This window comes from Schistocerca americana, chromosome 6, assembly GCF_021461395.2.
Source record: "Schistocerca americana isolate TAMUIC-IGC-003095 chromosome 6, iqSchAmer2.1, whole genome shotgun sequence".
NCBI lineage: Eukaryota > Metazoa > Arthropoda > Insecta > Orthoptera > Acrididae > Schistocerca > Schistocerca americana.
Window position 1 is genome coordinate 331,922,800 of NC_060124.1, and position 15,681 is coordinate 331,938,480.

At 36.6% G+C, this 15,681-nt stretch overlaps 1 protein-coding gene across 1 annotated transcript in view; it reads right to left on the reverse strand.

Moving 5' to 3' along the window:
• Positions 1-13,834: 13,834 nt before the first annotated feature.
• LOC124619874 (lipase 1-like) overlaps positions 13,835-15,681 on the reverse strand; it is a 219,889-nt gene continuing 218,042 nt past the window's right edge. Inside the window, exon 8 of the mRNA XM_047146497.1 lies at positions 13,835-14,036. Within this exon, the coding sequence (XP_047002453.1) occupies positions 13,995-14,036 (42 nt within the window). The 3' untranslated portion in view covers positions 13,835-13,994. The remainder of the gene's footprint in view (positions 14,037-15,681) is intronic.

Below are 15,681 nucleotides of genomic sequence, written 5' to 3' on the forward strand. Positions count from 1 at the left end.
TGATCTCACAAACTAAGTTCTGCTTGAACTAAGCAAGAAAAGTATCCTACTGACACTCTCTGTGATCTTGCCAGACCTTTCAATATTGTGTACATCATAAATCATGGTATGCAAACTAAAATGTTACGTTAAAAACATTTCTTCTGCAAGAATGGAATCATACCTTCACAATAGAGGAAGGGTTATGTTAGCAATTGACAAAATTTGCAATAGAGAAACATTAAAAATGGTGTCCCATTTGGCTGACTCCACTTTGAATTCCTTGGGGATCCAGACACATAATAAAATGAGGTGGCACTGGTATATGGATAAGATAACCAAAACACTGTTCTAAGTGCTTTGCTCTTAGAAAGCTGTGTTTCCACCATGAAAGGATTGCTGGCATAATCTTCTTAAGCAATACACCAAAGGTTAAAAAAGTGTTTCCTCTATAGAAGTACAAAAGCCTCTTCATGGACGTAGTCCTTCATACAGTTACACTGATGAACTACACAAGTTATGATCACATCTTTAGTAGCGTGTTGATCCACATTTGGAAAGCAGCATTGACTCAACATGTTCTGGAGATATGTGACCCAAGAATCTGCACAAATCGTGCAATAATTACTACGACAAGTCCCATGGACGCTCAGGTGAATGTCCGCAATCGCGTAATACTGCTCGCACCAACCTGTGTCCGTGGTGTGCTGCGTATTTAAAATAGCCATTTGCCTGGATGACGGTGTATCCAGACGCAAAACATGCGACCTGGTATAACAGGAGGCATAATTCATCTGACCAGCCAACAGACTTCTAGTGATTCATGGTCCAATCTTGATTATCCCATGCCTGCAGCAATCATAATTGATGTTTTTGGGTCTCTGGGAATGTGTAGGGGTCACCTGCTGCAGTATCCCATGTTCAACAATGTGTGCTATGAAATTCTTGTGATTGCACCATCGTGGAACTCTGTCATCAGATCTGCCATCAACACCCACTAAAAATAATTATAATGGAGAATTCAGGATGGAATTAGCAATATTATGAAAAGGATAGCTGCTACTCACCATATAGAGGAGATGCTGAGTTGCAGATAGGCACAACAAAAAGACTGTCACAAAATGAGCTTTCGGCCAACAAGACCTTTGTGGGAGAGGCAACAGGGTGGGGGTAAGGAGGAGTCTGGGGCAGAGGGGGGAACAATAGCAGGGTAGGGGTGGGGGACAGTAAAGTGCTGCTAGTGGGAGCATGCAGGAATGAGGTGGATAGAGTGTAGGACAGCTAGGTGCAGTCGAGAGGAGAGTGGGGGGTTGCAGAAAAGGAGAGAAGTAAAAAGACTGGGCGAATTGCTGGAAGGGGGCTGTGTAGTGCTGGAATGGGAACAGGGAAGGGGCAGATGGGTAAGGACAATGACTAACAAAGGTTGAGGCCAGGAGGATTGTGGGAACATAGTATATATTGCAGAGAGAGTTCTCACTTGTGCAATTCAGGAAAGCTAGTGTTGATGGGAACCATCCAGGCAGCACAGACTGTCAAGCAGTCATTCGAATGAAGAATATTGTATTGGGTGGTGTGTCCAGCAATAGGGTGGTCCGGTTGCTTCTTGGCCACAGTTTGTCAGTGGCCTTTCATTTGGACAGAGAACTTCTTGGTTGTCATGTCCAAATAGAATGCAGCACATTGGTTACAGCTTAGCTTGTAGATCACATGACCGGTTTCACAGGTAGCCTTGCCTTTGATGTGGTAGGTTATGTTTGTGACTGAACTGGACTAGCTGATGTGTTTGTGTGTGTGTGGGGGGGGGGGGGGGGGGGGGGGGTTATGGAACAGGTCTTGCATCTAGATCTATTACAGGGATATGAACCATGAGGCAACAGGTTGGGACCAAGGGTTGTGTAGGTATGGACAAGGATATTGTGTAGGTATGGTGGGTGGCAGAATACCATTGGGGTTTGGGATGGGAAGGATAGGCAGAGAATGTAATTCAGATGCTCCAGTCCTAGGTGGTACTGAGCCACAAGGGGAATGCTCCTCTGTGGCTGGATGACGGGACTTTAGGAGGTAGTGGGTGACTGAAAAGATAAGACACAGGAGATATGTTTTTGTACAAGGTTGGGAGGGTGATTATGGTCAGTAAAGGCCTCAGTGAGATCATCAGTATATTTTGAGAGAGACTGCTCGTCACTGCAGATGTGACGGGAGCAGGTAGCTAGGCTGTATGGAAAGGACCTCCTGTTATGGAATGGGTGGCTGCTGTCCTCATAGACTACACATCCCTATCTGGGCTTCATTGTCAAGTATATACATGATACCAGTTGCAGGTGGTGTACCCAACAGCTTCTAGAACAACAAAAATTTGATTTTAATGTTTCATTTTATTACTGAAGAAATTTAAAATGTTTTCATAAGCTACACATTGAGAGGTATAATCATACATTAAAAGCTTAACACAGTGAGACAAGTATTACATGTAGAAACTGTGTGTGTGTCATGAGGCAGCGTAACTGATGGCACACGAAGTCATGGATTTTATTCATCGAATATTTGAGAATGGCTGCACTTAGTGACTTCCAACAAACTTTAAGGAGAATTTAAAACCTTTACTAAACTTGTTCTTACTTGCAAAAGTGTATAACAGGTACCATCAAACAACAGACAGGAAACTGAAAATCCCCAGATATTCAAAAATAAAGTACAAGAATATCTCAATAGCCACACTTACAATTTATTGGAATTTTTGGACTCAGAGATGTAAACTCGTATAACATTTTTATATTAACAAGATCTTGACTTTTATCAATATACAGACAGCTGTTGGTCAGTGTGAAGTTACATAAATGCTTTGTATGACATATTAAATTAAGAAGTAGTTGAGTAGTATAATAGGAGGAGTAGTCACTTTGTCCTGAATATCTCTCTTCTAACCCACATTAACACACATAAAGTAATTTAGAAGTATTTCCTATAATTATCACTATGAGAAGATTAGCATTACTTACAATTTGTTATTAGTATACTTTATAGGGTTGTAAACTAGCTCGCGTCTGTCGTGGAATACTACACGTGCCCCACGGGTAACACTAAATGAGCTAGAATGAATAGGCATTCAGACCAGAGATTGGATTTCCTGACTACAAACATGAAGACAAATAAAAATCAAAAAGCTTTAAAAAAATGAACCATTTCAGGACCAACTGATTAAAAGTCTTGGCTTATCAATCTGAGTGTACCATTTAAACTTAGAAGGTATTAGCCATGCTAAAAGTGAGTACCAATCTAAACTCCTTGTAGATAATGACATTGGTGTAGTTCCAAACCAGGGAACACATGCTCGAACTATGAAAGACCTGCGTAAAACAGGTATCCACGGCTACGATCTTATAGGTGCTACATATCAGAGTGTGTATGGTGTTGCCACCTATGTAAGGAGGAGTATCGAGCATGCTCATCTCATTTCAACAAATACAGAAAATGAGATCCATTATGTCTCTACACAAGTGGAGGAGACCATTATAAATAATATTTACAAGCTACCAAATGTGCTGTGGCCACTGGATGTTCTGCCAATTACTGCCCACTAATCGATTTACTGGAGATTTTAATAGTCACAACAGTCTCTGGAACTACGCACATGACAATGAGTGTAGTATTGCACTCAATGACTAGGCTGAAAATGAAAATCTATACCTGGTTTATGATGCCAAGGATTTGGGAACTTTCAGATCCGCCGCTTGACGAAGAGATTACAACCTGGATCTATGCTTTGTGTCCCGGGACTGCAAGGAGCACCCAGTGCCTATATCCAGAGAAGTCATGCCTAATTTCTCACACAGCCAGCACAGGCCAGTAATCCTCAATACGGGGATCGCTCTCTGTCCCAATAGCTAGATCTGTATCGTGACCCAGATGAAAATTCCACAGGGTTGGTTGGTGGAATTTTACTGACCACCTAGATAAATATATGTTTTATTCCACCAGAACTTAAAAACTACCCTCAATTTGTCAGGGCTGTTCTTACTGCTGATAAAATGTTTATCCCTCATGGGTACAGAAAGGAATATATACCAGGCTGGAATGAACATAGCAAACAACTTTATGATCAGTATAGCGAAACTGGCAACAGTGATATTGCAAACGAACTCCTCCAAAGTGTTGGTGCTGCTAGAACAGTATGATGGTGTGAGATAGTGGAAAATGTAAACTTCAGATGCTCAAGTACAAAGCTTGGCGGAGCCTCCAATAGACCCGGGCAGAAATCTGGTATTTCAGGTAACCAAATCACTAATGATATGGTTGAAACTTCTAGATCATCCCATAACAAACAATATACTTCCAATATAAAACAAGAACTCACGTCTCTAAAAGTTCAATGTCCAAATGAGTCCAATTTCTCTTCACCATTTACACCGACTGAATTGAGTGAGGGCTTGAAAAAAGCTATACATGGTAAAGCACCTGGTCTGGATAATATAAACATGGATAATGGTGGAAAAAATGGCTAGTCCACTTCTTCCTCAACATCCTAGACAGTGGATCACTGCACAGTGAGCTAAAGAGACCAAAAATAGGGGCAGTTTTGAAACCACGTAAACCAGCTGACAACCCTCAAAGTTTCAGACCAATTTCCCTTTTGATATATGCTTATAGACTCTTTGAGAGGCTCATCTATAGTAGAATTAGCGGCTTCATTCAGGAACATAGCTCAGCAAGCGGGCTTCAGGCCACAGAGAAGTTGCTGAGACGAGGTAGTGGCCCTAACAATTTTCTTAGAGATTGCTTTCCAAGAAAACGTGAAGACGTCTGTTGCGTTCGTAGACCTAACTGCGACATAAGACGCAGCCTGGATAGAAGAGATGATATACAAATTACTAAAAACAATCTGATGCCGAAAAACTGCAACTCTCATCAACACCATGATAAACAATAGATATTTCCTTGTTTACTTGGGAGAAAATGTGAGCAAGAAGAGGAAATTAAGCAACGGTCTACCACAGTGCTCCATCTTAGCCTCCCTATTATTCAACATATATATCTATGATCTCCCCAATACCAGGTCAACGAAATTCTGCTTCGCGGACGATATTGCTCTTGGTTGTAGAATTGTGGGTCTTGGATGAGGGGAGACAATTTTTACAGATCTAGCAGTTATGAGCGCCTATTTTAGAAAGTGGCAACTTAAACCCAGTACAAATAAAACTGAAGTATGCATTCCACCTGACAAACAAACAAGCTAATGCGGAGCTCAGAGTGAAACTTAATGGAAACAGCCTTTGCCATAACAAATACCCTAAGTACCTCAGTGTCACCCTTGCTGCACCCTTACATATAGAAAACATCTTGAAAATACTGCTGCCAAGATAAAAACTCGTAACAATACTATTCAAAAACTGTGTGAAATGACATTGGTTGCTTCAGCAGACACTTTGCGCACATCATCCATTGCGCTGGTCTTCTCAGCAACCGAGTATTGTGCCCCAATGTCGCTAAAAAGCTGCCACACCAACTTGAGCAACGTCCACTTGAACCACACTATGTGGTTAATAACTGGGGCAATCTGACTAGCACCAATGTATTGGCCTCCTCTGCTGAGCAATATCTATCCACCTGTAATCCGCAGAAGTGAGGCCTTTCTTAAGAAATACCACAAGTTACAGGAGAACCTGGAATTACCCATACAGGAAGTCATACCAAGTTTACGATGAAATAGACTCCGTTCAAGAAACCCACCATTATGACAAGCAGAACAGCTAGATGCCAGTAATACCGGGGTGAGAGGCCTGTGAACCAGAGCTGTCAGCTTATTGAAAATCCTGAAGAGTGTGATTGGTTCTGAAAGTATAACTGATAGTGCTGCTGGCACAGAACTCAACAAGACTGTACACATTCAAGCTTTTGGCATAGCCTTCATCAGAAAGGAAAACCCATTCACACAAGTAAACACACATGAGCAACTGGAGATAGCAGTTTTGTGTGTGTGTGTGTGTGTGTGTGTGTGTGTGTGTGTGTGTGTGTGTGTGTTTCTTTCTGAAGAAGGCTTTAAGCCCCAATGTGTAACAGTCTTCATCGTGGCTGTTTGCAACTCAACGTGTCGTCTTTATAGTGGTTAAAAATCTATGCCTTCCTTAATATTGATGATATTCCATCCTGGAGTGTCCATTGTTTAAACCAATATATTAGGTATATTAGTAAAAAAGCAGCTATTGAAAGCCACTGCTCCTCATCTTAGAGGAAAACTTATAAAGTTATTTACGTGTCAATGGTTAACTGGAATTTACTTATTTGAGCACAAATATTGTGATAAATTAAAGGAGAGATTGGTAATAGGACACTGTTTTTCTTTGTGGATTGTATTTTATTGGTCCTATTGTCTACAAAGCACCTTAAACATAAGACATTGGGCAAGTGATCTTCTAAGTATACACTTAAAAAAAAAAAGATTTCTATGCATAGTTCTTTAACTACAACAATACACTTCATACATAAAGTATTTATACAGCACACTTCATAAACTGAAATATTGTTCATTTGAGTAAAAACAGTGATACTGTGAACATGACATCAGTGATGTCATGTTTTGACCTCAATAATTGCCTTTATGTTTTTGGGAAGTTTAATTTCCATGTGGAAGGTACCATTTTGTAAGCCTCTACATGACTCGCAGGATAATAATCAGTTGCATTGTGTACTGGAGATTGGTAATTGACAGCTATGTGCAGAGAATGAATGGCAATATTAAAGCACAGTGCAATAAACTAGAAGTCGTTTTCATTGATCCAAATAAATTTCTAAATGCAAAGTCTCTTGGCTATGATGGTCTACATCTAACCAGGTTAGGCCCAAAAATATTCCCTGATATGTTCAAGATACTTTCCAGGTTATAAAAAATAAAGGAAACTGATACTTAGGGATAGAGATGAAAAAACGTGTGTATGAATAAGAAAGACAAAACCAAACCATTATCTGGCAAGAAATGTGCTAAGGCCTATAAGTAAGAGTCAAAGTAGATATGTTATGCACTAGAATATAAATGGTTTGAACACTGATGTTTCAAACAGCAAAAGCTCCAAACTGGAAAAATAGGAAATGATTTTGTCAGAATGTGCAGATACTAGTGGTGTTTGTTTGAATGAGCACTAGTTCATTGAGGACACAATTAAAATTTTAAATAAAATGGGGAATTTCAGATTAGCATGTAGCTTTTGCAGAAGATAGAAGTCAGGTGGAGGCTCATGTATACTTCTGTATACCGATAATGAATTATGAATCCAGAAACTGTTTTAATTACGTAAATGAAGAATGTGTGCTTAAGAGCTGTTGTGTAGAAATAATAGACTTACCAGGAAATGTTACAGTAATCTCAATGTATAGAATCCCTGGGAGATCAACTACAGAATACTCTTATCTGAGTTTCAAATTATGGTAAGAATACCTCTGGAACATTGATATCACATGTGATAGTAGCTATGCTTCAAGATTCACTGACTTGGTAAAGAAACATGGTTTCAAACTGAATTTCTTTAAATTTGCCAGAGAGAATGGGCAATCACCAACCTGTATTGACAATGTTCTAATTAATTATACATATGAAGGTGTGTGTAAATTTTGTCTAGATTTAGGTATTTCAGATCACTGTGCTTTGCTCATTGAGCTGTCACAGACAAACAGGACATTTCAAGTGTGAAAACCCACATGAGAAGAAAATTCAGCAAAGAAAACCTGCTAATATTGTGTAATAAGTTAAAAGAAAAAAAAAGTCCTTTTGATCATTGTAATTCAAGTGAAGGAAACTTTGAAAAATTCTCAAATAGTTTTCTCAGTATCTTTAATGAAACATTTCCGCTTATACTCTGTAGCAATAAATTGACAAATAAGTTAAAGTGGATCACCTAAGGCATAAAAATCTCCAGTGTAAGGAAAAGACAGCTGCACAGAGAATTAAAATATAATAAAGATACTGATTTCTTGACTGGTAGACACTAAAATTGTACTTAAAAGAGATGCAAAGGCAACAAACAATTGGCAAAAAACAGGATAATTTTAAACCATAAAAATAAGACAAAGGCAGTGTGGTCCATCATTAAATGTAGGTTAGTTGTTATTGTGTTTTATTAGTCTCGTAACACACATAATGTAAATAATTTGGTTCAGGTATAGGAGAGACACCAAAATTTCGGTAAAATTTCACCAAAGTCATAAAACAGCTGATATTAGCAAACAGCATGATAATAACAATAGAATTTCATTATATATACACACAACAAAATCTAACTCTTAATTACCTTGCTCAAATTAGCATTTCATCCTCTACGAATTCTTCTCTTGAATAGTAGCATTTCTACCACAGAATCTGCTATTGTCTCATTTTTAAAATTTCTGGCTTCATATTAAATATGTTTTTGCCCATTAACTTGTTATATATTGTCACCCACATGTACTCTAAAGTATGTGCATATAATTTCAACTACTGTGTGGGTAGCATAAAATTATTTTTATTTCTCGTGTTATATGTGTGGTTAAAATGATTCTCTTCTAATAATTTTTGTCTGCTGTGAAGGAAAATTATAATTTTATAAATGTGTAAGGAAGGGACAGTTAATATTTGTAGTTTCCAAAACAATGGGAAACAGACTCTGTTTGCTTTGCAGTACACATATATCCGACAATTTTCTTTTGCAGTTTCAGTATTTGTGATATAATACTTGGACTTCCCCAGAAAATTATACCATATCTAATGACAGGTTCCAAATAACTATAATATGCAATTTTTCATGCACTCAAGTAGTGAAATTTGCTAGTATTTGCATTGAAAATGCAAAACTGTGTCGTTTATTTGATAGGACGTCAATATGTGTATTCCAGCTTGAGTTCTTGTCCACATTTACTCCTAGGAATCTGACCATGTCAACTTCTTCCTTAAGCTGATTGTTATGTTGTATTTTAAGTTCCCTATGTTTTGAATGTTTGGTTTTGAACTGAACCATATAGATATTTTCAGTTTCAACCCATTTAACTCGAACTAGTTTTCTAAAGTATTCAGTGTGCTTACTATGGAGCTCACAATTTTTTCCTGCATCATTGTCTTCAATCAAAATAGAAATACTATCTGCAAACAGAACTGATGGGAAATTCATATTTATGGGTAAATCATTTACATAGAATAGAAACAAGACTGGCTCTAAAATGGAGCCTTGAGCCACACCTTGTGCTACTATACTTCATTTAGAATAACAATCTGCTGAATCTAATGTGATAGTTACCCTTTGTTTTCTGTTGTATAAATATGATGTGAGCCAATTTAGAGCATTGCCCTTAATCCCATATTTGTCTGATTTGTAGATAAGCAAATCATGGTTCACACATCAAATGCTTTTGTGGCATTACAGAAGATATGTGCAACTTTACTCCTCTAATGCAATGATTTGCATGTCTTTTCAATAAAGTTATTCGCAGCATCCAGAATGTTTGTTCCTGGTTGAAATAAGAATTGGTTACTTAGAAAAATATCATTCTTTACAATAAAATTTTTGATCTGGTTTGCAGCTACTTTCTGTAACGTTTTTGATAGGGCTAGAAGAATAGAAATAGGGCAATAGTTTTCCATGTCTTCCCTTGACACTTTGTTGAATGGAGGTCTGACTTTGGCATACTTCAAAACATCAGGAAAGCATCCCTGTTCAAAAGATTGGTTCAATATTTTAGTTAGGAAAGGTGCTACTTTGTCACACAGTTTTAATCACTTTAGTGGATATCCCATCCCACCCAGCAGAGCTTTAATTTTTGATGGTAATATAGCATTTTCCACATCTTTTATTGTGATGTTTTTAACATCTGTAAGATACTCAGCTTCTTGGTGGAGTCCAAAGGGATTTACTTTACTCTGGTACTCTGCTACAACAAGATCTGACTTTTATCACATTTATGAAGAATTCGTTTAAACACTCTGAGCTGAGTTTACAATAAAGCTACCATCTACTTTAATCCTGGATATTTCATTAGTACTGACTCTAACATCTAATTCTGATATGGTAATGGGCCACACTGCTTTTGCTTTACTTTATGTTGTACAATGATCTTATTGTTTGGTATTTGTTTGGCTGATCTTCACAACTTTTTTAAATATAGCATTATAAACACCAACATACTCAGTAAATCATTTGTTATCTTTATATTTCAGTTCATTGCGGAGTTTCTCTTCCTCACACTAGAAATTTTTATACCCTGAGTTATCCATCTAAGGTTATTACTTGTTTTGTTACATATGGTTCTAAATGAAAAAGTTTCATTAACATTTCAACAAAGCTACTTAATTTTTTTTTCATTTAAGTTCTGTTTTCATGTGGCTTTTGTTACATGAAATTTCTTTGTTAATTTTTGGTTGTTCAATGAATAAGTCAGAGTGGTAAACATCTTCAAATACATAATTCATTAGAATATTATCAATACAGGTCGCTGACTGTGCATTTACTCTTAGCAGGTTGCATGGGTTTAGTTTGAAGCCAAAGTTTTTTATTAAGTCAGTGAGTTTGGACACGGCATTGCCTTCAACTACTATATTAATACTGAAGCCAGCAGCTATTACAATATTTTTCCTTTTTTCTGTTCTTAACTTTTCAAGCAGGCAATGAAATTTCACTAGGAGATCTTCAATTTTAGCTTTGTCTGATGCTCTAGGTACTACTATGCCATTTAGGTCCCACAACTTGATACAGCAGCTTTCAAATGTACACAGCATTCAAATGATTAAAATTATTTCTTATGCCATATGTTGTATCAGAATGAGTAAGTATGCAAAATCCTTCATGTGATTCCTCTTGCCTACAAAACCAGTAGCTAAGCAGTTTCAAAAATCAACTTTGAAAGAAACAAGTTGTAAGTCCAACACAAATACCAGAATGCTTCATGAGTTGTTTATCAATGTAGTAAAGTCTGGTGTAAATGTAACAATTATCGCAATGAAGTAAATCTCTGTGGCCTAAATGAAAACACTGAATGTCTTAGAAAATTTATAAAAGTTTCTGTGAAGGATGTAGAAAATGCAATCCTAGCATTAAAAAACAAAAACTCTGCAGGTTGGGATGGAATACCTACCAAAGTTATTAAAGCAGTACACAAAAATTGCAAACCCACTACCTCAAATAATAAATCACTGTTTCAAGAGGACTGTTTCCTAGAGGTACTGAAATAAACCAAAGTCAAACCACTCTTCAAAAAGGGATCAAGAGATGTTATGGGAAATTATTGTGCATTCTTAATTCTCCCAGTCATATCTAAAATATCTGAAAAAGTTGCAGTTGCCCAAATCCAAAACTTCATTGCAAAATATGCTCTTATTTTACACGATCAACTTGGTTTTCAACATGGGGAAAACACCATAAATGCAGTGAACAATTTCGCTGAGAAAGTAAGTACATCATTAGACAAAAGCAATAAGGTGGCAGGAATTTTCTGCAACATTAACAAAGGTGTTTGATTCTGTAAACTATGCATTGCTTTTTTACAAACATTAAAAGTAGGGCATTGGGGAAAGTGTCCTACAATGGCTTAAGTTGTACTTATCAAACAGAAAGCAAAGTTTTAAATGCAGCAAATTATTATTCTGATTAGAAAAATAAATAAATATCTTGAGGTCTTCCACAAGGCTCCATACTAGGTCCAGTTCTATTTCTCTTCTATGTTAATGACTTACCATTAAATATCAGCTCCCCATCAGTTCTGTTCGTGGATAGTATGATACCTTGGTCTTAGCTAAAAATCAGTATTGGAAAAAATTCTCAAATCTATGATCAGTATCATAATTTCCTCAGAAACTTGGTTTCAGATAAATGGGTTGAATCTAAACATATCTAACAATCATGATGCAATTCAAAATCAAACAGTCAAAATGTGAGCAGAGTAAGATTGTTCATAACAACCAAGATATAGAAGAAGCTGATTCAGTCAATTCTTAGGTTTAAATTTGGATAAAAATTTGAGCTGGCAGGAGCATGTTGAGTACCAGTACGTAGCAAACAAATTGAGCAACTTTGCATTTGCAGTGCAAATATTATCAACTGCAGCTTAGAAGGACACAGAAAAAGTAGCATATACAAACTGCTTTGAATCCGTATAAGGTAGGATATAGCTTTTTGGAATAACTCAACAAACGTAGTGCAGATACTAAAAATACAGAAAAAAATCATTTGAAATATCTGTACACTAAATCATAATGAACCATGTTGTCCATGTGTGTGTATATATATATATATATATATATATATATATATATATCACACACACACACACACACACACACACACACCATTTTGTTTATTCACATGATACCAGAAGCAAAGAAAATTTAGCATCCCACTTACTGCCTCAAACTGTATGTCCAGGGACCTCAATTCGTGGGAATGGAAATTTATAATGAATCAAAAGGGAAGAAGTTAATACAGATGAATTTAGGTCCACTTAAAAGATGAACTGACACTTAAATTTTATTACTCAATGGATGTATTCATGCAGGATGAACTGAAAATATGAGCTGGTTACAAAGTGTTACATCCACTAAGAAATACCATTATAGTGTTATTATTTATTTTACTACTATTATTTATTAGTGTAAGAACCATTGTCATTGTATTATAAATTTTTGATATGTCTCCTGTGTGCAAACCAAATTGATTAGAAATGTACGTTATGAGATGAATAAACTACAGTTCCACAAATTGTAACAGACTCTTTTAAAATACAGCAGAAGATGACTGTGGAGATATTGATGATTTGTTTTCTGATGAAGAGGATGAACAAATATTACTGAGTGATCATAATAGTGCCTCTGAAATTAAGTGCAATGACACAGAGACTTCCTTTGATACTGAAGACAATATGTTTTTTGGTAGGGACAAACAAACAAAATGGATGAAAACTGATGTGCGTAAAAAGATATCCCATGTACCAGCAAAAAATATTGTTAAGCTCATTCCAGGCCATAAAATGATAGCACAAGATATTGAAGAGGAACTTGAATCATTCCAGAAAATTATCAGTATTGGTATGATAGATGAAATTGTGCATTTTTACATTCACAGAAAAAGGTAAGGAGAAAACTATTCTAGATTTAGGAATGCTACATTCAAAGATCTAAATGAAATTTGTGCAGTATTAGGCATTCTGCATTTGACTGGCCTCAAAGATGGAAATCACACAAATGCGTTTGATCAAATGACAGAACAGGAATGTCTGTTTTGAGATCGTGCATGTATTACAAGAGATTTTTATTGCTTCTCATATGTATTAGCTTCAATGATAAAGAAACTAGGGATATGAAACATAAAACAGACGGGTTAGCAGCTATTAGGAGCTTCCTGGATGCATTTGTGAAAAACAGCATGAATAGTTATAATCTTGGAAAATTTGTCGCTTGATGAGAAACTAAAAGCATTTAGAGGTTGTTGCAGGTTCATACAATACATTCCCAACAAAACAGCTAAATATGGCATCAAAATATTTGCTCTGTGAAATGGTAAGTCATTCTTCTCCGGTTTGTTGGAAATGTATTGTGGCAAACAGCCAGAAGGACCATTTCATGTGCTCTAATGCTTTCGGCGACAAGAGAAGCGGTGCAAAACTGGATTGCACCCTTTCTTTTTTTTTCTTATTACAATTGACTTACTTGAAATGTTCAGCCAATCCTCTTCTCTGGATATGCAGCTGCCTTGATCTCCACAACTTCTTTTCCAAAGAAATAATGCCAGTTAGAGGAATTGGAAAAAACTCTCTCGCTCTCTCTCTCTGTTCTTGAAATAACTAGGTACTCTCATGATACTTTCAGTTAAATTCTAGTGTATTTCCATTTCCAGAAATTCAAAAACAGGTCTTGCTTCTTGCAGGTCTAACACCAAGATTAAAAAAAAGTCTCTAAACAAAACATGTTTCAGTTGTTTGTAACAATTACAATCATTACACCATCAAAGAAAAACTCATGCTCGCTCTTTGTATGCCACGTACAGCTTCTATGGTGTGAGCGGCATCATTCATCTGACGCAGCTCCTGTCCTCCCAGGCCCGACATCCATCCTGCACACACAGACATTTGTTGCACAGTAAATAGGCTCTCTCTCACACTTATCTTTAAAATATGTTATATTCGAGGCGGCAGAAAGTCGAGTGGCTCCAGAATTTACATGTAAATTCTAGAAGCATTACAGTGTCTAATAAGACATTCAATTTGTGTGTAGACCAACTGAGCTGATAAAATGCACAAATAGGCATGTGACAATAGGTAATTGGTATAGTCGCTATCCACTCTCTCTCTCTCTCTCTCTCTCTCTCTCTCTCTCTCTCTCTCTCTCTCTGCTGCAAAACAAAATCACGTGAATAGGAACCCTGAAAAGGATAAAAAGAAATCCCACCTGAGTTTCTGCATATGAAGAAAAGAGAAATTGGTTTAGCAGTTTTTGAATACCATAAGGACCTTAGTATGGTATTGCTGGTACCTAAACATAAGAAAGCTGTACTCATGTCCAGAACGTACAATCAAAGAACAATAGATGAGGCCAACTAAGAAACCTCACATTACACTAGATTGTAATAAGACAAAGGATGGGGTTGATACTGTGGACCAGATGTACAATAAATACTCAGCAACGTGAATGACAAGAAGATGGACAATTGCTACCCACTGTTGAATGTGGCTGGAATCGTTGAGCAGTCATTATTTCAAGCAAATGAAAAGAATGAGAAACATTCATGTGAGTTTTTGTAAAGAACCTTTGTTTTCAACAAATGAAACCACATCTTATCAAGTTTACCAGCTGATGTTAGCCATTGCAAAGTTCAAGAGACGCATGTAGAAGTGAAACCAATAAAAAAAGTTAGATGTGGAATTTGTGTAACAGCAAAGAATAGCTCTACAGCAATTAGAAGTAGCTCCTGTAAGGATTCTGTGTAACAAATTAGCATTTATGATGTGTATGTAACTATTGTTAAACACCAGCTTAAAAATGTTTGTTGTAATCACTGTATGCTGTAACGTACTGCAACAAATTATAAAACAGTAGCAAAAAATAGCCACTTGTCATCTACGAGTATGTGTACATAATACAATGCATGCCTGCTCCTGTAACATTAAAGAGCATGCCTGCTCTTGGGTTAAATTATACGATGCGGCATGGTTCAAAAGGTCCTCTCTGTTTCTACTTTTTTGAGAAAATCAATGTTGACATCACCACAGATTCTGAAACCGCAATCCTTTTATTTACTTTGTTTAGCAATGACTCCTATTTATTTAAGAAAAGTCCAAAATTTCAAGATGGTTGTTGGTAAACTGCAGTAATTTTTATGGCTGCTATTTCGTAGACCTTTTCAACATTTGTTCCAGTTAAGCCAGGTGGGGTAGTAAATTCTATATTTTTTCTTTACGTAAATTGCTACCACACTCTGTTTGCTGTTTTTTTTCGCAATAGTAGGAAGACAAAATGAGTCTATTTATTTTTGTATATTGAATTAATTCAAGGTTAACCCCAATACTGAGATATCCTTCAGTTTACCTGTGAATAGTATGTTAATATCATTGACCTTGTTACACTGGGATTGTACATTATAGTTAGATTAGGTTAGATTAAGTTTTCATTTGATAGATCAAAAATGAGGTGATTTCTTGGGTGTGGAACATGTCAGAAAGTATAACATAAAAAACATAGAACATTTTGATATAATACAC